Raw genomic sequence first — 24,045 nt, 5'->3', positions numbered from 1 at the left:
AGCGTTGTAAGGTTGTGAGGTTTATTAAAAAGTGATGTAACAGTTTGTAAGAGACTAAATTAATGATCAAATAATCAATTATATTAGTGTAACTAATTGTCCACAGCAAATTCAATCTTCAGAGAAATTGAACAATACCTGCATTATTAAAGATGCACTCTATGCACAGGGTTTTGATTATTATCTCAATGCTATATACATGGTATCTATGTACAATGCTCATTGACATATTTGTATGCACATTAGAAAAGCTGTATGTTAAATGCAAAAAAAAAGAAGAAGAAAGTATGCTCACTTGAACGTTTAACTCACATGACTGATCAGCTGTTTCTGCTGTTGCCGTCTTCCCAGATATTCCCATAAAGTGCGAATGATTGTTGATGAAACTATATGAACGCTGCTAGCCGGACGGTTGAAAGTAATTCCTGTAGACCTCTCTTCTTCTACTTCTTCTACTCTGGCGGATCGCAGCCATGCGTAGCCTACTGCGCCAACCTTTGATGAAACTATACGCTGCAGCCGACTTTAATTGTTTCAATCTATAGTTGATGGGAATGCTCTTAATTCTCTTCTTTTTGTTTTTGTGTCATTTCAAAAGTTTGCTTAAAATGTGCATCATAAGGTGACTGTAAACATGTTGCTCCTTGCACTCATTGTTGACTGGGTGATGATAGCTGAGATGGGCCAGCTCCTTTTTCACACAAACACCTGGTACACTGTATGTACGCATGTGATACCTGTGAGAATGTATCACCACACTCTGTTCCCACTGCGCCGGTGGATGGATCACTGGTGTGTGTGTGTGTGTGTGTGTGTGTGTGTGTGTGTGTGTGTGTGTGTGTGTGTATATATATATATATATATATGGGGAAGGGAATATATCTGTATGTGATTGTTTCAACAAGTGTATATCTGTGCTTGTTTCAACAAGAGTTTTTATTATACTTGTGTGTGTGTGTGTGTGTGTGTGTGTGTGTGTGTGTGTGTGAAGGGGAGGGAGGATGAGGAAGGGGATCTAGGACAGGTGCTTTAAGAGAACCCTTTGACTCATGGTCTCTTCGCTAATTAAGTTTAGGCTCTTTATGTGCATATGTATGTGTGTGTGTATGTGTGTGTGTATGTGTGTGTGTGTGTGTGTGTGTGTGTGTGTGTGTGTGCGTCTACTTATCTATCCATGGGAAAGCTTTGCCTTTTCCATCTATCCGTTGATCATCTACTTTTTACTCCTCTAAAAGCATATTCAGTCCACAGGAGTCTGATCCAAGCTCTGTGGAACTTCCATTTTGCTGGTATTTAAAAATATAAAACATTGTGATATAAATGTGATATTTCAAAGGTAGATTTTCTCAATCACAGTCATGTTTTGTCTTTATGTTGTGTCGACCTTGTTTCATCTCAGCAGGCTGTTTCACCATCGACTGATAATCTGTGATTATTATGAATTATGAAGAATTATCAGTCTGATCTTTTCATTTAGTAATCGAAATGACTGAAGAATCGTTTTTTTAAATATCTGCCGCTAAAAAAAAATAATTTTTTTTTGGGGAGATTCACACCAGTGCACATATTGATGTGAAACAGAGGTGGTTCAGTCTCTGTGTGCAAAAATAAACCTGCATTCGCCAGCTGGGAAGATGGTCTTTACCCTGAGTGGGAGTCGTTGGCTGAAATGAAAAGAAGAGAGAGAAATATTTTAAGGAGGATATGGCGCTGGCGAGTTATTACATTGTTTTTTGTTTTTTTTTGTTATTGTCACACACCATTACTTTCAGTTGTGTTCTCAATATTGGCGATTCGGTGTGTGTGTGTGTGTGTGTGTGTGTGTGTGTGTGTTTATTTCAAACCTTGCTCCGGTGAAATGAGATTTGTCAAAGTCCGTTTTGATTTGCTTTGCAATTTGTCACAAAGGCTTCATTCATCAGCGCTCGTTCTCGTTGCGTTGCGTTTAATCAAACGACGGATTAAAGACTCGCGTATCGCAAGGTTGCAGATTGAAGGGGAGACGGAGGAGATGTCATCCGCATGCGGATTCATGGTTTAATTTTGATGCCTACGAATGTGACACTTTAGGTAAATATCCACGACAGCACACGGCAGACGCATTTAACAGACGATTCTCCGAAGACGTCTTCGATACGGGACAAACTGACCTTTTCAACTCGGGCCTTTCGTGAATGAACACAAATAGAACGTTTTGAGGAGAGACATTGTCCAAAAGGACTAAGTGCATCCAGACAAAAATGTACACACTGCCTGCTTTTAACAAGTTGAATCGTGCCTGCCACCCACAAGCGTATTTTCCACCTGCTGCCCACCTACATTAACAATAGTGAAGCAGAGCCCAGGACAAACACACACACACACACACACACACACACACACACACAGAGACACAACAGAGTGCACACGGTGGCCACGCTCTTCAGATTAACCTTTATCCTCCCCGATGAGAACCGTTGTCTTTGCTCCGAGAGCTCAGCGTTCAGCGCAATGTGGACGCCGTACGGAAAAACAATGTCAATGAACAAGGCTCCGCGATCGCACCTAAAAGCTCCCGCGAGGCAATTAATAAACGTCTGTGGTGAAATAAAAGTGTGCTTCCCCCCCCCCCCCCCCCCCCCCCCCCCCGAAAGTCGTGCGCCGCATTGGTCGCGATTGGTTTGAGACAATTTGTTGGCAACCATCACATGAAAACCGGTCTTTGTTATTTTAACGAGCGCTTTTAAGTGTTCTTACTTTCCCGTTGCAACTACAACAACACAACCCTGCAATCAGGGAGAGGGAGAGACAGATAGTGAGAAGGGGGGAGAGGAGAGGAGAGGAGGGGATCGGGTTTCTCAGCCGCTCTGCACCCTTAATCCTGGATTTGGTAACGAGATGAGGAGAATGCAGGTAGGGACAAACACAAGTAATAACAACACTGACATGGGATTGGTAGGTGGGGGGGCGAGCAGCAGCTCGATAGGAAATAGGGGGCCTCACAGGTAGAGAGAGGGGTGGTTAGTTGTCGGTGGGTGGCATATAAATACCTGCAGTAGACAAGGGACGGCGAAATGCTGAGGGTACGAGAGAGACGCACGCCGGGCCTACCTGCATCTGTAGTCGAGACAAGGGAGACATCGCAGAGGCCTCAGTGAGAGAAAGCACAATCATTGAGTAACAGCTTCCAGCAGACACTTCTGTGATAGTGACTTCAACCTGAGGCTCGTCACTAATCATTTTCCAGAGTCTTGACCGAGGCTACAGATGTGCCGCAAACCGTGGAGAGTTCTGGCTGACGTCCGTTTTCCCTTTGAGGGAGAAAAACAAAAAGAGAAAAAGGTAACCGTTCGCAGTTTTCTCACTGCGCGTTCCCAAGTGACTGAAGTGAGAACTGTGCTTGGCTGAATTAGGGAGAACAGGACAAGGAAAAGAAGACAAGAGAAAGGCAGAGCTAGAGAAGGCCGAAGAAGACGAAGGGGAAGACAAAACAAAAAAAAGACACGGGACGAGGACAGCAGCAATGGCAGACACTAATTAAAGCGAGTAGAAGGCGACGCTAAGAAACCCACTTAAGTTAAGAGTTGAAACGTCAGCGCGCCCTTCGAGTGAGGCCGGAGAAGGATGGCCTGCCAGGTGTTCAGCGCCGACTCTTTCGCCCCGCTTGCAGGAGATTCTCCCTTGCCGATCCTCATGCACCACGCCTCTACCGGTGACTGCCTGCCAGCCGGCTCCCACGCTCACAGCATGGTTTCTGCAGGTAAACTTGTCCTGTAATGTTGAGTATATGCTCTTCTTTTATATATATATATATATATATATCGTATTGTTCTGCAAAAATGAGGCTTTCGCTGTCGGAGACAAGTTTACACTTAGCGCTGTTGTGATATTAAAGCCCAGCTGCAAGAAGGCAAGCCCTGCACTACTTCAGTCTTCCGCTTCAGCCTCTTCGAGGCTATAAGGGTTTTGGCGCGTTGCCATCCCGTTGCTGCGACGAAGTGAGATTCGCTCGCGTTGACAGTGAGCGATGATACAGACAGCGAGTCTCATGGGCGCCGCAGGTGAGTGATGTGTCATGTAGGGCCACAAGTCGCTCCTAGAGGCCTCTAATTTACCCAAGCTGAGCAAGAATGCAGATTAATTGGATTTAAAAATACATTTATTCAAAGCCAACTGAAGTTATGTAAATGTATCTAATCATCTGCTTTGGCCCAGCTGTCTCTACTCAGTGGATAATTGCTTTGAGGATATGTTATCAGTATAGCAAACTCCCCAAGGTCTTTGTGGGTTTTTTTTTTTTTTCTTCCTATGGAGCATTGTGGATAAAACTTCCTGCAGGTTTTAGTCTGTGCTGATTGTTGGAGCTCAGAATAGACCGGATTACGTCATGCAGAACATCAGCCATAAAATGTATGTATATACTGGAGCAGCCAGACAAATGTCTCTTGAGAATAGATTTTTTTTTGGCTCAGACAGTTACTGTACTTGTGGAATGTTGCTGGCCTGTATTTGATTTCTGTCTTTCAATGAGTCTACGGACTAAACGTGAAAAGATGTCATCTGATTTAAATCTAAAATAAGTACAGTATGCAATAAGGAAAGAAGTCAAATTTTCAATTGTGTATTTTTATTGATGTTTAAGACGGCCTCATAAGCCGTCATACATAAGGTCATCATACATGTCTCTACGTTGGAGTGCATCTCAACGCGTCGGTGCCTGAATTGAACACCGAGCTGGATAAAAAAGATGAACACATGAATAATTATGTAATTAGCAAAGGACATTGACCAGAGCAGTGTTCGGCTATATTCAAATACAAGAAATCAGACAAGAGCATCAACAAAAAGAAGTAAATGTTTTAAAGAGGAGTGACAATAAATGATACTGGTTGTCATCTAAAAGGTCATTTCCCTGGTTTTAGAAGCACATGTCCTGACTCTCCGGTGTCTAGTTTAAAGAATACATGTTCCAGACTAAAGCTGTACTCACGTCTCTCTCTCTCTGCTCTGTCAGCACTAGCACCAGACCGACATGATGATATTTGCAAAAAGTCAAATATTAGCAGTATAACTCATCGATTTTATTAAAAAGTGTTTAATGGGCTTTCAGTGGAAAGTTTAGTGAGCGTGAGCAATGCTAGTCCAGAGGAACCCACTTTACATGTAAAGACAACACATAGCACCTGTTCCAGTTTGACAATATAACATAGTCAATATTAGTCAAACTCTAGTCTGAACTGTATTCACAGCTGACCTGTTACTCCCAGTACAACGCTCTCCGGCTCTTAATCAGCTGATCTTTTGTACTCCGGTCAGATTGTAATCCCACATTCTGTCTCCATCAGTCTCGTCTGGGCTGTCCCTGGGTCAGCCCTCCAAGCGCTCCCACATGCACCTGTCCACCTCCACCCTCGGGAACGCTCTCGGCAACGGCCCCCCGGGCCTGCATTACCCAGTCGCCCCCTGTCACTACGGCAACCAGCAGGCCACCTATGGCATGATGGCAGGTGAGTGGCGGTGATGGCATTTGTGACAACTATTGCAGGGCTGTAATTAATATGTAAGTCAAATCGACAAACATTTAATCATTTTAATCTGGTCAATTCACCAATTAAACAAACGATGCTGCAATGGAAATGAAGTAGTGGCCTAATGGTGAAGGTGGCAGAGATAATGAATTTATTTATTAAGACTCATGCGATGATGATTATGATTATGATTCGCTTGAGAACGCTGATTATTGTGCAGACAATAAAAAAGGTCTCTCTGTCTCTCTGTCTCTCTGTCTGTCTGTCTGTCTGTCTCTCTCTGTCTCTCTCTCTGTCTCTCTCTCTCTCTCTCTGTCTCTCTCTCTCTCTCTCTCTCTCTCTCTCTCTCTCTCTGTCTCTCTCTCTGTCTCTGTCTCTCTCTCTTTCTCTCTCTCTGTCTCTCCCTCTCTCTTTCTCTCTCCCTCTCTCTCTCTCTCTCTCTCTCTCTCTCCCTCTCTTTCTCTCTCTCTCTCTCTCTCTCTCCCTCTCTCTCTCTCTCTGTAGCTCAGGAGATGCTCTCTGCCAGCATTTCTCAGACTCGTATCCTGCAGACATGTGGTGTACCTCACCCCAACATGGTAGGCAGTGCAAATCCATTGCAAGGTAATGATCAGATACCCACTCTCACTATCAGTCTTTTCACACACACACACACACACACACACACACACACACACACACACGTAATCATTCCCTGGCCTGCAGTTAAATCCATTAAATTGGGCAATTTGTTTATTCCAATTTAATTTAAAATTTGCTACCAGTTAAAATCAATTTCAGACTTGATTACTTCGCCGAACGCTTGAGCTCTTTAGCGCACTTGTTAAACATAACCGTCAAAGACGACTTGCCACTTCCTCCCAATGCAGCGCAGAGAGCAGCAACATGAATATAGAAGTGGTTGTGTGAAAGCTGTCGAGGGGGGGAGAGAATGGTATTGCTGTTCAGGGATATTCTATTTTTTTCATGCCAAGACATTTTGGTGCCAATTTCAAGTCAATCAAAAGTCTGTTTGTACCTGCCAGAAAATATGTTTTGACAGTCGACATGTAGCTCTAGAAAGATTGAGCGAACAATGCCAATTTGTGTATGTAATTGCTCAAAAGGCTCTCTCTACTTATATTGATTAGCCATATTAAGTATGCAACATTTCATATAAAAGCTTACATATCAGAGCAATTGCTGATATTGAAAAACCTTTATTAACAATGACAAGCACAATGCCAGGCCGCACATTAAAAATAAGTTTTCAGGGGCCGGCACATCTCGCACCAAATCATAATTGAAGACATTATTCTATGCAAGGTTCAAATACTGACTAAAGATAATGTGACATTAAAAGTAACCCTGCTGGCACAGAACAATTAACATTTGCAGAGGATTTAAGATCGCTGCTTGTCTTTGAACAGACGAGGCTGATAGGATTTGAACCACTGGAGTGTGGACTTGGAGACATCTACCCACTCATTGTGTGTGGTCTAATAAAAGTGTCCCAGGCAGTGCTGAAATACATTAGGATTAAAAGTAGACAGCTGGCCACATGTAGTATTACCATCAGGAGATCAACTCTAAATGAAACCTTGCTGAAAGTGGTCAACAGCAGCGCGCAGACGAGGGATCTTCATTAACAGAGTTATTAGCGTTAAACAAAACTCTGGATGGGACAAGGTCACAAAAGAAATTAGCCCTTTCATTTCAGTGTAATATGAAAGGTGTCGCTTTATGAGCCCACAGAGAGTATTAGCAATTTCTCAGCTGCAGAGCCAGATGTACTAGTATACTAGTCTTTGTTGGAGACCAGACAGACAGAGCTCAAAGGAACTCAACTCCTTCACAACAGCTAATGGCGCTGCCTTTCTGCTGGACGTGTAAAAAGCCAACTGGTTGTTAAGAAGTCTGAAGTTGTCAAGAGTTAGCTTTCTATTTTCGCTCAGCGTAAAGCGGCTGATGTTAACGCGCTCTTCGGATGGTTGCACATGTTGCAGCGCACATGCAGCTGGAGGGTCCACGGCCAAATACACAAAGGCTTGCGGGGAGCTTTCACACACCCTCTGAGCCCACGTGCGTTTTCAAAGGTGCTTGTTGTCCAGCGTGTCTCCGCAGAGCGCCAAACAAACCGCTGTGTGCGCTCAAGGATAGCTCTCTGTGTACGCCCTCCAGGGAACACGAGTGCAGGCATCAGGCACAAACGAGGCAAAGTCTTCTCTCTTTCTCCAACGTGGTGAGGCGAACAGAATGCCCCAGTATTCCTCCGCCGCTGATATTGTTTTCTCTTTGTGAGTCAGTGTAAGTCTGTCTGTCTGTGTGTGTGTGTGTGTGTTATGTTGGCATAATGCGGTCCTGGAGACACCCACTGTAACAGGAACTACTTTGCCAGATGTTCGTATTTTTGTCACCGTTTTAGCGTCGCAACCGTGCGAGATGCGCTCGCAAAACATCACAGGTGTGTAGTTGGGATCAACATGAAGGTCGAGGTCGGAGAGGGGTTCGGTCCGAGCAAAGGGGGGGCCAGAGGCACGACGGCAGGAAGTGGGGAAGGGGCCATCGGCCCGATTTGGCATCTGGGCTGATCGTAATCCCATCTCTAGTTACTGTAGCTATTTCAGAGTTTCAGATGAAGCTTTTAATGGCAATGTTTTCTCAGTGTTATAGAAAGAAGTATTTGTGCAACATGTACTCAATTTGGAGGAGGAGTTCTAGGATATTGCACCGGCGCATTCCTCATTGTCCGAGTAGATAGATATAAACATCATTACGCTGAGCAACCAGAGGCCATCTTGCAACTGCGTCCTGCACGTTGACGTCACTTCCGTCATTAGAACATCTGTCCACAGGCGTGTAAACACCTGTCAAGGTACTCAGGAGTGTCTCTGTGGTAGTTCCCGCTTCAGAAGGTGTCTCCAGGACCACATTTTGCCATGATGACAACAAATTCACAAAGTGAAAACAATACCAGCGTCGCACATTACAGCCTTCAGGTAGGATTTGTCCTGTCTTGTATCTCCCCTCATCACTGGATCTGTAGAGTCAGTCCGTTCAGTCAATTGTGTTATATAGTCTTCCCTGCACTACAATCTCCATAACACAAGAGGGGAGTGTTGCATAGCTGATCTAAGATTCTTCTTCCAGCTGCGTTGATGCTATCAAAAGCAAAGAATGTTGGTGGGAAAGGTCAGAGTGGACTGAAGACAACACTGAAATCACAAATCAGGTACTGGCTATTGTGTGCAGAGTGTTGATGCGATGAGAAGCATCATATTCAAACAGTTAAGCCATCCGCCCATCTGGTACTCTGGCAGTAATCTGTCATTAATACGAACAGAAGGGAAACAAATGAGTGATTGCAAGCTCCACTGCAGCTAACCCACTTAACGTTAACAGCCACTCGTAGGAACTAGAAGGCCACTCAGAGAGTGTGCTCTGACACAAGTGAAACATAATGTGTACATTTGGACCCCCTCCAGATGTGATGGGTTCTTCTTTGGACAGTGCTGCACTTTGCCGGTGACAACTAATAGCGCCGTCTCGACCGACGTAGCACTGATCCTCCGGTTCCCCCGACAGCTAAACGCTGTTCGCCCCGTCGGCACGTTTGAAGTCGATTGCGCTGTTTGCGCTGTTAGCACTGTTAGCGCTGTTAGCATCATTGGCTCCAAACCATCCGGCACAGGCGCCGCCATGTAGAGAGCCGCTGAGAGGCTCGAGTGCTCTTAATCTCCTTATTTTGCATCTTTAAGGTTATAGTCACCAACCTGTTTAAAAAAAGTTTTGCTCAATGTTTGTTTGTATTTTTCCCCTCATAATAGAGAGCATTGAAATCAAAGGAGTGGAGTTGGTGTAAGTGTGAATAAGTGTGTTACATTACAGGTAAACTGCAGAGATGAATATCTGAAATGTATTATGTTTAGGGCCTATTAATCAACACTTTCAAATAATTTGTTTTTTTGTAATTATTAGATTCATCGCACAGGAATGGAGCCGCCTCAGGCTACATAATCGGGTTTAATAAGTGTATTTTCTCACTTACAAAATATTAAAATATGGAGCGGAAGATCTCACTAGGCATACCTTTTCGTTTTCAGGATGAGGTGTGAGTCGTCGCATTAATTAAAAAATACTATATATGGGCTACATTAGCAAAATTCTAACAATGATATAAAAAATATCAGCCTGCAGGTTCCGGTGGTTTTTTTTTTGTTCTCAGTAGTTCAGGGTGTCTTGAAGGGGGCTTGTCAAACTTTCTCTGTGCTGTGGAAATAAAGGCTGTCAGGATACATGTGGGAATAGGAGCCATGCTGCTTTCAACACCCTCCTGACAGCTTGAGGGTCTCCCTTGAGACACCTTCCAACAAATGTTCTCTCTCTCTCTCTCTCTCTCTCTCTCTCTCTCTCTCTCTCTCTTTCTCTCTCTCTCTCCCTCCCTCCCTCCCTCCCAGGGTCTCTTACCCCTTGCCTGTACAAGTTTCCGGATCACGGTCTAAGTAGTGGATCCTGTGCATTAAGCCACGGTTTCTCCTCGCTGCCCCCGGCCCTCCTCTCCACTGATGAGGCCCCTGGGGGCCATAGTATTGGAGAGATGAAAACCGATGGCCAAAGGAAGACCATGCGGGACCCAGAAGACGCCCCTGCCATGGACTCCCCGCAGATACGAGAGTTGGAGATGTTTGCCAATGACTTCAAAATAAGGAGGATCAAACTGGGTGAGCATCGTCACCAAGTGATGAGAATAATTACAGCTGGAAATTAGCCCACAACCCAACTGCACCAATTAGAGACCTCACCATGACTGTTTCTGTCTTTGCACTTGCCTTGCTGCTTCTTTGCTCGAGGGTATTCCATGAAGTGTTTTCGGTTTCCTTTGACCCCCCCCCCCCAGGCTACACGCAGACTAATGTCGGCGAGGCTCTCGCTGCGGTGCACGGCTCAGAGTTCAGCCAGACCACAATCTGCCGCTTTGAAAACTTGCAGCTGAGCTTTAAGAACGCCTGCAAACTCAAAGCCATTCTGGCTAAATGGCTCGACGAAGCCGAGCTGGCCGGTGGTGAGTCGCGCGCACATATCACTCCGCTCCATCAATCCCAATTTAGAGCGTTTATTGAAACGTAATTTTTGACCTGGATGTCTAATTTCTATGAGCTAAAAAACCAACCTGTTTGCCTTACATGCAGACAGTCATTCCTCTCAGTATCAACACTAACAACATGTTATTCTTCCTTCCTGCAGCCTTGTACAACGATAAAATAGGAATGAATGAGCGCAAGAGGAAAAGGAGAACAACTATCAGGTACCAACCATAACAGGGGTCGCCGACCTTTTTTCCCTCCTAGAGCTCATTTGGAGTTGTTGTGTCAGAAGGGGGCGGAGTCTCTGTGAGTTTTGTGTTATCAAATTCATGTACATGTTCTTTGAACCTTTAGCAAGCCACTCGTAAACTGGAAGCTCGCGCCCTACTTGTTGGAGACCCCTAAACTATAAGGAGCGAAGATTACAATGCATATCATACGGTGACATTTTGATTTGATAGAGTTCATCTTTTCCTTCTCTCTCCCTTGTTCCCCCGCCGCAGCCTTGGAGCTAAGGAGGCCCTGGAGCACAGCTTTGTGGAAAAAAGTAAGCCATCGTCCCAGGAAATAGCCCGGATAGCCAAAGGCCTCCATCTGGAGAAGGAGGTTGTCAGAGTCTGGTTCTGCAACAGACGCCAAAGAGAGAAACGGGTCAAAACCAGTCTCAACCTCAGCTCCTGTTTGAACAAACTCGGCCCGCACTGCATTGCACAGATGAGTAAAGCGCAAAGACCAATGGCGTAGTTAGGAGGTTCAGCCGGAGTCTCCTGATGGAGGCTCGCTCACGACCGCAGCTAGTGAAATAGTGTTATTGTGAAATCAAAAAAAAAACTGTCCTCCTTCTGCATTAAGCAGCTGCTGATGCATTTGATTATGATTTATAGATACGGTGAAAGCCAGTCTAACATTCCGTAAGTTGAAACATTGAAGATAAAAGCTTTTCATTTGCCTCGTACGCTGGTTTTGACGCAGCAGCAGCTTCTTCTTCCTCCGTGACCTGACATTTTAACACGCTGAACCACAGCTGTGCCTTGTTCGCTACACTGAAAGTCACTCAGACCAAATGCAGATGAACACTCGCATAGATCAGACCTGTGCCTCTAACAGACGTCAGCTCAGCTCTTTTATTTTCAAGAAAGAAGGGAAACTTTACCGTTGATGAACGTTCAACATTTCACATCTGCATTTAACAGCTGGACTCTTCGTGTTGTCGTTTTGTTTGTGTCTTTGTGATTATTGTGAATTACGATGTGTTAATTACCTGTCTTACATGGTTTTATTTAAAGTAATATAGCCAGGGTCAAAAAAAAAAAAAAAGAAGTAATATATTGAAAGTTTCACAACCTATTTATTTGATATCTAATATATTACGTTGAACTACTTTGCTGAGTACAACCTCTTTGATTTATGGTTATGAAGTCAGGGATAGGCTAACGCTTTTCTGTGCAGACTTCATTTTTCATATTTGTTGACGTCGCGCTTTTGTTGTTGTTCCCTTGACAAAGTGTCATACGAAGAGGCACATCAGCCAGTCACGGCTCTGACCTGGTTGAGATGACTGATGTGAAACGTCTTAATAAAGTGACGTTAAATAAAACAAGCAAACACACATTTCCTCTCGGACACAATCTAAATCTAGGCTTTTATGTTCGCCTTACATCAGGTACCATTAAGTGGTGCCTGGAAGACATATAAATTAGAGTGCCACTTTATCAAAGTGCAAGGGAACGATGCTATGTAAGTTCAACCTGATTGAAAACATACAGTAAATATGCCAGAGACACAGCAGGTCATTGGGAAGCCTGTACTTGTACTGATCTATTGTCTCTCTGTTCCCAGACACTGAAAGGTGAATCAGTTTTTTTAATTCATTTCTGGTAATAAAGGAGAACTGTGTTTCATGCAGAGCTACTGTGTGCCATCTCTCACTTTTAATGTCATCATACGACCCATATAACGCACACGTTAGAAGAGAGAGTCGGGTTGTGTGTACGGCGTGGACTGTGCGATTCATGGGAGCGCCACTGGTGATTCATTAACACATCTAGAAGACTGTGATTCACGCACGGCCGTCTCGCCGGAGCGCCGTCGGGGGAAATAAATGCAGCGCGGTCGTCGACTGCCGACACATTTCTGAGGCCCGGAAAGTTATAGTCATGATGATCCGCCGAACGAGACAAGGCCATCAAAAGGCTTCTTAGTGCTGGTCTCACAGATGCTTTGACACTGCAGCTCTTGAAGGTTCACCTCATAATGTATATTCCTGGTTTTTATGTCTTTACGTTGTATGTGTTCAGAGAACATTGGGGCCTTTACCGCTTATTTAATTCCGTCTATAACTGAAATCCATATAGCTAATGCAATATTACTGGAAAGATGTTTGTATTCCATTTCTTCTATATACTACAGTTTACATGACGGCTGGTGCTTTAGTGACCATGCTGGTGTCTCTTATACATTTGGATCCATCTGTTGACGTCATTATATTTCTGTTTATTAAAATTGATTAGCAGACTGATGCTTGTTGTGATTAAACTTGAGCGAGCTTCAAGAGCTCGCCAATCATATGGAGAAGAATGAAAACTAATACAAATAAATAATAATAATAAAACAGAGATAAAATGGTCTGTAGAGATGTAAATAAAGGCTCAACAACACGTACCTGAAGAAACTTTATTCATTTATAAAAGCCATCAACCCTTTACAGTCACTTTATAATGACCGAACGAATAAAGAGGAGCATACATACACCTTTATAAAAAAAAAAAAAAAAAAATTCCTAAGCATGGAACTGCACTCAGACAATGTCGGAATCTGTTAAAACATCGATTCCGCTCGCAATCGCAAAAGACGAAAAGATGTTAAAAGGGGAGCGGAGAGAATGATTTTCAAAAAATGCAAAGAGTCGTATGTCGAACATGTCAGACGCATGCAAGGAACAGAAACATTTTCAATTTTGTTTTTGGCAACGGAAGTCAATGTGGGAAACGAAAAGACCAGAGAGCGCGAGAGAAACACAAAGAGTCAATGTAACTTAACATATCGGTGTCTTTCTCAGGACGCTGGCTGGACGTCAACAAATCACTGCAGAGAAGCTTCAGCGCTGAGGAAGGATCACAGTGTAGTTGTTATTTGAATGGTGTAGTGTGTGTGTGTGTTTTTGAGTGAGGCAGCTTAAATAACACATGACAGTAACTGCACAGCAGCTGAAAGAGAGGAGGGACTGCAGGACCAGTGCCGTCCCACAATCGCTGTAAAACCCCATGTCCAACACAAGATACACGACCAGACCAACCGAAAGAAAAACTAAATGATTTGATTACTCAGTAGCGTCAAATAACCTATTCAAAAACTCTTCCATATGCCACTCTTACATTAGTCCTAATTTGTGTTTGATTAACTGCCCCCCCCCCCCCTCAGATCGGTCCACCTCACCATTTCATGCATTATGTAAACGGTGTTTCCTTATGTAAGTAAAGTGAAGGCCTTACCCTCGTCAGTTATACACCTCACATGCATATGTCTGAGTTACATCACCTCCAGTAACTATGGTAGCGAACCTAAGGGTTTCAAAAACATCATCATTAATATTAGCTAGTTGAGAAGTTGATTCGTTTTTGTAGGGAAGTTGCCCCAGTTGTTGCTTCTCTATACAAGTTCCATCTGGTTACTGACAACACCTAAGCTCTTGTTAATTACAGCGTTTTACTTATTAGAACTTTGCTGGGGAAAGACCATCCATCTTCAGCCACGTAACAGCTGATAGATTAACGACTGCGTTTCCATGGTAGCCCTCACACAGACGGAGATGGGTGGTACGGTAAGGACAGCAGAGGTGGTTCAGGACTCTTATTGTTGGTCCACCTTTAGGCTGTGGCCACTCCAGTATGTTAATAAATATCATTTTTTCGCATAAATAGATCAGACGTTCTGCCTTAAATGATCTGTAAGGCGACCTGCCGAAGAAAAGTGTGATTATGTGTTAATAAACATGTCTGTCTGAATGTCTTAACGAGTGTGTGTGTGTGTGTGTGTGTGTGTGTGTGTGTGTGTGTGTGTGTGTGTGTGTGTGTCTAGAAGAGTCCGTATCAATCGGCATTAATGTTGCACAACTTTCACAATGTGAACATTAACACAGAGAAGCCCGTTAGTCCACTCCCAGAGCTCGGAGCTGTCTCTCGATCTCGTCGTCGGAGATGGTGGCCTGTTTAGAGGAGGCGGCGCTGGGGAGGCTCTTTCCTGCAGCTGGAGCTCTCACCATCTGGAAACACACACACACACACACACACACACACACACACACACACGGGCAGAAAATGTCCCCATTAGCAGGCACACTCAATTCAAACTTAACACACACACACACACAAGCAAAACGCCCGGTGCTCGTCGTAGGATTGGCTGCTGTGAACAGCTGCCACTACAAATACAAAACGTATAAAGAGCCGTTCAATTCTGATCGCAACTATATTGATAACTCCAGGAAACTATTCGTACTGCATGAATACGTCGCGATGTCCCTTTAAATGACGTACGCCCACCACAGCGTTAATGCAAGTGGGCGTCGGTTACACGAGCGTCGTTCCTGACAGCGTCTCCGCCTTCTTTAACCCGTCCCTTGATAACTTGGCTGTGTGCAGGTTTTTTCGTTGGTTAATGGTTGACTGTCTTCTGTGCTTAAGGCTTTTTTTTTTTAAACCGGTGTAATAAAAGTGTTACAACAACCTGGCGCTCACCACCCAGAAGGCATAATTAAACGACGTGGCTCTTAATTCAAACTATTGTTGAATTGCCTTCGCTGGAATAACTGAAGCCATTTTTTGTCAGCACCTGTGATTTGTCACAGCATTATATATTGAACGACAACTCCACGGAATATGACAACAACACATATGGCTGCTGATTCGCTGACATAAGTTTATGAGTCTTGTAACTTCGGGTTGATTGAGAAAGCTTTATTGTTTGGAGAGTGAACACAGCGAGAGCATTCGGAGAATTCTCCGCTCAGCCTTTTACTGTGATGAGCAAGAAAGAAAGCCCCCCCCCCTCTACATTTAAAAAAAACAAAAACGTTTTGCAGGGTTTTATGAATCTTGTCTGTTTGTTCTCTCCAGCTGTGGGGCTTGTTTATGGGACAGTTTGTGGGTTTGTACATTGTGTTATGAGAGGTAATAACTCACGAAGCCCCCCAGGGGGAGCCAGACACGCGGCAGATGGGCGGCCCGGCAGTTACAGGGACTGAAGTACAGAAGAGCTGAAGGCTAGCCCCACCATGTGGCAGCTGGAGCACATTCCTAACAGTCGAGTAAAAGCCATGTGGAACATTTAGTGTTCGCTTCACGTTGCTGGGGGATCATTTACATGTGTCAAATGTGCCTTTACTCTCATTTCTGCATGAATAGTGAGAACACTTAAAGAAATGAGAAAGGCATTGGCCCATGGGCTTAAAGTTCTTCAAACAGAACACAGTATAAAGTTATGGTTCTCTCTCTCTCTCTCTCTCTCTCTCTCTCTCTCTCTCTCTCTCTCTCTGAATCTCTGAATCTCTGAATCTCTTACCTTTCCTGAGATCTCAATGCCGATCTCGTCCAGAACCTGGTTGACGATGTCCTGAGATTCCTCTTCGTCCCCGGACGCATCGAAGATCTCATCTAAAGTGTCGTTGACTGGACAGATAGTGAGACAGGAGGTGAGGAGACGAGGACAGACGGGTACATTAAATCAAAAACGCATTGATATCCGGTCACAGTTTGGACTGTAGAGTGAGAAATGGATGCTTGTGTGCTATCAGTCTGCATCGTTGTCACAATCGTGCTTTCATGTTTCTCTTTCTTGCGACACACACACACACACACACACACACACACACACACACACACACACACACACACACACCACCCTGAAACACCGTTCACGTAGATCCTGACAATCTGGTTCAGGCAAGCCTGTAAATACCAGAGTTGATTGTGTGTATTGTAGAGTCCTTACTCATCTCCTCGGTCATGTCCATCTTCATGTTCTCCTTCTGGAAGTCCTGCATGGTCTTCAGGGTCTTCTGTGGATCCATCTTCTTATTTACCGCTTGCATAGTCTGCACACATGATTAAAAGGAAAAAGGTGAGAGGGTTGATCTCCAGGTTGTCAGCTGGGACTGAGGAGAAGCAGCAAACAAACAACATGGCCGTTAAGGGAACGAACGTAGCGAATGATCAAGACCTTCATACTGCCTTCTTCTTCGGTTGAGAAGATATTTGTAAAGCTTCTAATTAAGCAGATTTGAATCACATGGTTGTCATATAGAGAACCTTAATTCTCACAGCACATGCTCTCGGTGAATCATCTTGCATATTACAGACGAGGCAGTTTCCCAAGAAGCTCTTATTACAAATCTGAGATATTGGTGAAAGACTCTAGTGAGGACAATAGAAGTACAGAGAAGACTAAATCTAAATGATGCATCTCCATTCCTTCCCGTGAGGGATCAGTGGCATGTTTCTTCCACAGCTTAACCTGACTCAACACATTATCCCCGTCTATTCACTTAACTGTTGACATACCGCTCTAAAGCCTCAGCTGTGTGAGAGGACAGCGCTGCACTGCTCACATGATAAACGGATTCTCTAGGAAAACCTGGGTCTAAACAAACTTTGTGCATGTCTGACATGAAACAATGAACACGTTTTCTCTCTTTCGCTCCACACACACACACACACACACACACACACACACACACACACACACACACACACACACACACACACACACACCTCATAACACTCCATTAATCTGCTGCCTAATTATATTTGACCTGTGTGTGTGTGTGTGTGTGTGTGTGTGTGTGTGTGTGTGTGTGTGTGTGTGTGTGTGTGTGTGTGTGTGAAGTCTCAGTACAGTACATCGCTCCGGGCCAATTACCAGCTTTTCACACTTCATTTACACCAGACTTTAAACATGAACAGATCACACATTAATACTTTAATCACAACACTGAGACATCACTGAAGCTACTTCCTATTGACCGTAGCTGAACTGAAGGACGGGGGTCCAGGGTCCAGGGTCTTACCTTGGCTGAGGTGGACATGGCGCCGGCCATCTTCATCTGGGAGTTCATGACTTTCGTCTGCGTGGACATGGAGGTGACCTTAGAGCTGACGGCGTACGTGCGGTTCTTCTGCTTCCTCAGCTGGACCAGCTGCTTGGCGAGTATCTTGCAGGCCTCCTTGTTGCCGCTCTTAGCCATTTTCTTGATTTCAGCCTCCTGAAAGAGAGAGAGAAAGGGGGGGGGGGGGGGGTAGTGTGTCAGTTTTACGACAGAGAAAGAAGCAGATGGAGCAGCCACTAACGCCTAACCCTTACTGTGTGTATAAGCACATACATTGAGACAAATAGGGATTTTGAGGCTGCCCACAAACGTGTAGTCTCTCTCACACACACACACACACACACACACACACACACACACACACACACACACACACACTGCATTGATAAACAAACAGTACATCCATGATGCTCCCGAGAGACCACTGTGTTTATATAAATATAGACATAGTAAATAACGTCATCTGGATCAGACCACACACACTGGCAAGCAAATGCACGCTTTGAGCTTTGGTAAACATCAGAAAATACACTAATGCCCACGGGGAACCTGTGTGTGGGCACGAGTGTGTGTGTGTGTGTGTGTGTGTGTGTGTGTGTGTGTGTGTGTGTGTGTGTGTGTGTGTGTGTGTGTGTGTGTGTGAGCATCCCGTAGAGACACGAGCGGAGCTGCAGGTTACAGCCGGCTAGAAAGGCCTCTCAGCACAGCTGCAGTACGTGTTGTTTATTTCTTGTGTGTGTGAGAGCTAAAAGCATCTTCAGGAAACAACAATCAATTATTAATGTTTGATGAAGCAACAGACATCCCCCCAATCAGCTCAGTGTGTGTCTCACACACACTCACTCACACACACACACACACACACACACACACACACACACACACACACACACACACACACACACACGTGCATTAGGTTCAGTCTGGATTTACTTGCTTTTGTGAGCAGTAAAAATTCAAATGAATGCCGTGGAGAGGGGGAGAAAAATTGTAGAGCTGTGTGAGGAAAAAAAAAAAAGGAGCACAGTGACAATAATAATGTCAACTGCACTGTCATCTGGAAAACTATGAATGCTTTAACGGGGGAAAAAGATACAGATGAGAGCAGAGGGACTTCTCCTGATGTGAAGCGTAGAATGTCTTATTTACTGTCCTGTCAGGAAAGGGGGGGGGGGGTGATGGATAGAGAGTGTTCTCCTAGACATGAAGGAGTGCAGCTCACAAATGTGAGGCTGTGAGGACTTGTCCTGGTACAGGAGCTGGGAATGCTAACGCGTAATGCTAACTGCTGGGAATGCTAACGTATAAACTAACGTATAAACGAGGGACAATGTGTTGCAACAGCAGCTGTAATCAAACTCTCCTGTGAAGTTGACACATGACTAAAAACATGTAATTAACTTGTGCTTTAAATTATTTTTTTTTTGTATTAGGGAAGCTACATTTCACACAATTTTATATGTTTTCTGCACGTTCTAAAATGTACCTAAAACCAACAATTAAAGTAAAGAGAAACAAACTTTTATGAACCCGATTTATTGAAACTATGAAGTCGTTTCTGGGGGATAAATTCTGCCCTATGCCACTGTTATACAGTATGAATGTGTGTGCTTACACTCACATGATGTGTGTGTCTGTGGGGGGGGGGGGGGGCAGACAATTATGATTGTGCTAAAGTGCTAATATAGGTCATTTCCATTTCTTAGTGAAAGTGTCTTTTATTCAAAACGTGCAACAAAGCTTTAAAAAATAATTAAAAAAGAATAACTCGACTAATTAGCGGAAAGCATTAATGAGGAACAATAATCTGGTTCCCCGGGGAGGTAATTATGTCCTGTATGATATTTACTTAAAACAATAGAGGGGAGAGGAAACAGATTCTTTCATCTTTCAGAGAGGGGAAATGTTGTGTGTGTGTCTGTGAATATAGCCGCAGCGTGTAATTCTGAGTGTGTGTGTGTGAGTGTGAGTATGTATGTGTGTGTGTGTGTGTGTGTGTGTGTGTGTGTGTGTGAGAGTGTGTGTGTGTGAGAGAGAGAGAGAGGGAGGGAGAGAGAGAGAGAGAGAGAGAGAGAGAGAGAGAGAGAGAGAGAGAGGAGTCTGCCTTGCCTGAAGCAAAGCCACCACACCAGATCATTCTTGCTTTTAATTTAGGCCCATTAGCCAATCAGACTCAATCCCAGATTGTAGGAAAAAGGATGTAATATGCATCTCTATGTGTCGGTAAAGCAGTGATGCAATATATAGAAATCTATGGAAAATGCCTTAGAGATACTTTTGTTTCCCCAGACTTGTGTGTGTGTGTGTGTGTGTGTGTGTGTGTGTGTGTGTGTGTGTGTGTGTGTGTGTGTGTGTGTGTGTGTGTGTGTGTGTGTGTGTGTGTGTGTGTGTGGTCCCACCATTTGTTTCTCTTGTTTCTCCAGCGCTGCTCTGTCCCTGGTGATCTGTCTCTGGGTGCCTCGCAGCTCCTTAGACTGTTCCTTGATGATGTCTTTAGAGAGAGACAGAAGGGGAGACAGGTCACACTTTGTGAAAGCTGCAATAACTAAATCACTTATAAACACATAAGTGCCCTTTTCACATATCAAAATGCAAACGCACGCTCTCTCAGTTTACGTGATAACGTGTATTATGTACAATTTCACAAGTCCAGTCTCAAAATCCGGCTTCACTCACGACCCGTTTGTCCGAAATAATCAGAGGTTGGAAGCTGAACAAAAAGCAAAAGAATGTGGAGAACAATCTTTTGTTCTTCTTCTATGTGGTTTAATTATGGATCGCCCACAGTGGTAAAGAATGGACTGAAAATCTGTTAAGATGCATATTTTTCTTTCCATTTGGACGTCACTGTGTGTGATATTATGTTAGAAAGGGGAGCCAGCTGCTAAAACATGTATTCAGTGGATTAATGGTGAGCATGTGTGAGTGTCCACATGCGCGTAAAATACCAGAGTAACGAGCAGCGCGTTGAGAATCATACCGACACTGAACAGCTCACACCAACATTGAGTCAGCGCTCAACCACGCACACAGAGTGGCATCATGTGAGCTAATGTATGACCTGAAGTCACACACTCACACACTACTTCTGAGTGAGGGACAAGTGTAATCACTGTCACACACACACACACACACACACACACACACACACACACACACACACACACACACATAATACAGTCTTAAAATGTATCAGAAATCACCTGATGTAACTTAAACCAGATGCAGTTTAAATTCAGAGGCGCTTTAAGATGTCACAATGTGCAGCATAATACATACAGAACAGCTTTTAAGGAATTTTGAATCCATAACGAATCATCCAGCAGTAAGTAAAGTTAAGAATCAGCATAAATTAACTCCCAAAATACCCTTCAACAGGTCAAATAAATGAAGAAACCTTCATAACGTTTAAACAAAAAGAGCGAAAGAGGACGAACGGATGTCAATAGAAGAGCACAGATCATCAGATCAATAAATCAGTTCCTGGTAAAGACATTAGAGTTGAGACAGTATATTGTCGAAAAAGAATACATTTAAAAAAAGGATGCACTAAATTCAAAACAATTGATTCAGCTCCATATTCATAAGTTGTAATATAATAAATAAAGATACTAAAGATATCACTTCATGGTAAAAAGCAAACCATTGCTTTATTCTTTCTGAAAAGTTCAGCCGGCATGAACTCGGTGAAACAACGTCAGTGCGTCGGACCACTTGTGGGATCCACGCGTGTTCACGTACACGGTGACGTGCCGCCAACGTTTCAAAGTGGGAGGGATATCGTCCTACAAATATGTGCGATCTACCCCCCCCCCCCTCCTACTCTATTCGCCAAATAACCAGAAACCACTTCAGCCACCCTACCCAGGGCTACAACGGAGAAAAACCGAACTCGGTCCATCGAAGGAGAGACGAGAGAATTTAACGACAACGATGAGATGAGATGGAAACTGAGAAATGTCAACGAGAAGACCCGACAACGGCTTGGACTGGAGGGGAGGCGCCGCGGCACAGTGAGTACAGTATGCAGGCGAAGGGTGAGAGGGTGAGACTGGGAGGACAATGATGGGAGGAGTAGGGAGGCGGGTCTGTGGAGAGATTTACCTTAAACAACAGAGCATAGTTTCAAACAAGAAGACAATAAACTAGGAGATGTTTATGGAATTCTCTCATGAATAAGTGTGTGTGTGGGGGGGGGGTGTCCAGAGTAGGTGAGCTTTGAATGTGCCCCCCCCCCAATCGAGCCCTATGAGTCAATATAATCAGTATTTGAAATAGAATAATTGATTCATTAAATATGATTGAGGAGAGGCTGGGTTTCCATGTTGACCTTGTGAGGCTGATTACCTCGCCTGGAGACAAAATAGGGAAATACTTCAATTTAAAAGGGTTCTCAAAATTTAGACAATTTGGACAATTACACCGTCCAAGTGCAAAGACAGAATGATATGATGTCATATTTTAACATCCTTTCTATTACAGAGTGGTATCACACCGTTGGTAATAAGGTTGTTTTTATTTTACACAAACGGTCAGCAATGTAATTATTATTATCTTTATTACATTTATTAATGTCTTCTCCAGACAGGAAATATGACAGTTGGACCTGTAACCTTTTGGGATCGTTTCAATAAATAATATCCAATTATTAAAATGATAAAAGTCAACAAATAGTATAACTGCTAGTATCTATTTGACGTCACATATTAAACGTTTTGACACACATTTGATGATTATTAGGGTTTAAGTGACCGGTTCTGTTCAGACATTATAGACCAGAACTAAAGCTCAGCTCCTGTGTAATGAAGTCACCTTCTTCCTTTATAGACCTCACGTTAGCGGAGAGCTAACGATCACAGCAGTGTGCGGAAACGAACCTAAATGACCCCACGTAACACGTAACACCACGTATTGTTGCTCACAGCTACATTGTAACGTTAATGCGGCTAATTTATGTCACGTATAAGCTACATTAAGTTTTACATTAACGCTGTTTTTTTTTTAGGCGTCGGTCTGCAGTGTGACTGGTGACTCGGCTAGACCCAGAACAGGTTGAACAAGTTCGCGTTCAACGGGAATAGCTGAGTTAATATGGGAACAAACACAGCAGTCTGAACACCCGGGCTAAAAACAAGTTAGCTAGCTTTATTCCACACAGAACAAACTTACCGTCGACAGTCTTCTTCTTGAAAAGGGAAGCCATAGTCGCTGCTTTGTGTCGACTAATATATAAAAAAAAAAGACAAACCCTGTACTGTTACACTAAAAGCCGCCGTCAACCGAGGCGGTGGGCCAGTTTAGTAGCTTCGGTTTCCTGGTTGACTTTCTGTTGTCGGAGTTCCTCCTTCAGCTGACTGACTCAACTGCTCCCCGTGACGTCACGGCGGGACTCTCATGCCGCCTTCGCGTGTAGCTCGTAAAATGTCCCATCGTGATCGGAAAAGTGTGTCTAAACTCGTCCAGATAATGGCAAATGATAGAAAAACAAATGGCAGCGCTGTCACCTATGAATGTTCTGATTGTAAAACCATATGAATGTCTGGATTATAGAAGAATGTCATCTGAATGCTGAGGTGTAATGATTGCGCCCAGTCCACACCGAGAGGACTATGAACAGGGGTTGGACCGGGAAAAGTCATGGTAGCCCGACTGTCATAGACAAGTGGCCACTGCAATTACCAAAATAGATACAATTAATTGTGTTACAGTAAATTAAGATATTAGATTAGGACCTAAATCCTATTAACCAGTTTTTTAGTCCATTGAACATAGAGTTGCAATATTCCATGCAGTCTGTGAAGGCAGCATAAAGGCAAAGGAGCTAACAAAAAAGTCCATTGGCAACAAAGACATTTGTTATTATTGCTTAATGCTACGGCTTGGTAAGCAAAATAAGTCATATTGAGTTTGCATGGATTTTAATTTTCACATTTCTAGGATATTTAATCTTATTTTGTTCTCCCTTCCTCTCAGTCTTTTAGCTAGGACTGTGTGTGTATGCACCTGGCCATAGCGCACACACACACACACACACACACACACACACACACACACACACACACACACACACACACACACACACATGTGCAATCTGTTGTAAGGAAACAATCCACAGAGGGAGTTCCTGTCTATAAAATGACCCCCACAGCTTCTCACAGCATCATAAATTCTGTTCTTCTCAATTTCCTTCCTCATCTCTTTAGACCAGAGGCGAGGGTTTTCATGCACTCCAGCATGTATTCATATATTCGTATTGTTTTATTTCATGTTGATGCTGAGAGCAACTTTATATGCTGTGGTGGGACTCTTGAACCATAACCAACTCAATTTGGTGCATGCGTGTGTGTGTGTGTGTGTGTGTGTGTGTGTGTGT

At 43.8% G+C, this 24,045-nt stretch overlaps 2 protein-coding genes across 3 annotated transcripts; one reads left to right on the top strand and one right to left on the bottom strand.

The window, feature by feature from the left end:
- The first annotated feature begins 2,805 nt into the window (after positions 1-2,805).
- Positions 2,806-12,477, top strand: pou1f1 (POU class 1 homeobox 1). 2 transcript variants are annotated; one of them, XM_068734428.1, is made up of 8 exons: positions 2,806-2,892; positions 3,650-3,739; positions 5,325-5,486; positions 6,012-6,110; positions 9,944-10,207; positions 10,384-10,548; positions 10,731-10,791; positions 11,074-12,477. In XM_068734428.1, the coding sequence occupies exons 2-8, from the start codon at positions 3,673-3,675 to the stop codon at positions 11,312-11,314; spliced, it is 1,059 nt and encodes a 352-aa protein (XP_068590529.1). In that variant the 5' UTR covers positions 2,806-2,892; positions 3,650-3,672; the 3' UTR covers positions 11,315-12,477. The 2 variants fall into 2 exon arrangements, with proteins under 2 accessions (XP_068590529.1, XP_068590522.1); XM_068734421.1 differs by lacking the exon at positions 2,806-2,892 and having other exon boundaries at positions 3,337-3,739.
- Positions 12,478-13,229: 752 nt separating this feature from the next.
- chmp2ba (charged multivesicular body protein 2Ba) lies at positions 13,230-23,021 on the bottom strand. The gene is made up of 6 exons (XM_068737469.1): positions 22,842-23,021; positions 20,072-20,163; positions 17,634-17,828; positions 16,559-16,661; positions 16,130-16,236; positions 13,230-14,831 (listed from the first exon to the last, which is right to left on the bottom strand). The coding sequence occupies exons 1-6, from the start codon at positions 22,873-22,875 to the stop codon at positions 14,718-14,720; spliced, it is 645 nt and encodes a 214-aa protein (XP_068593570.1). The 5' UTR covers positions 22,876-23,021; the 3' UTR covers positions 13,230-14,717.
- Positions 23,022-24,045: the final 1,024 nt, after the last annotated feature.

This window comes from Cebidichthys violaceus, unplaced genomic scaffold (genome assembly GCF_023349555.1).
Source record: "Cebidichthys violaceus isolate CVI_PGR_0920_01 unplaced genomic scaffold, fCebVio1.0.p SCAF_11, whole genome shotgun sequence".
Taxonomy (NCBI): Eukaryota; Metazoa; Chordata; class Actinopteri; order Perciformes; family Stichaeidae; genus Cebidichthys; species Cebidichthys violaceus.
This window is presented reverse-complemented; position numbering and strand designations above follow the sequence as displayed.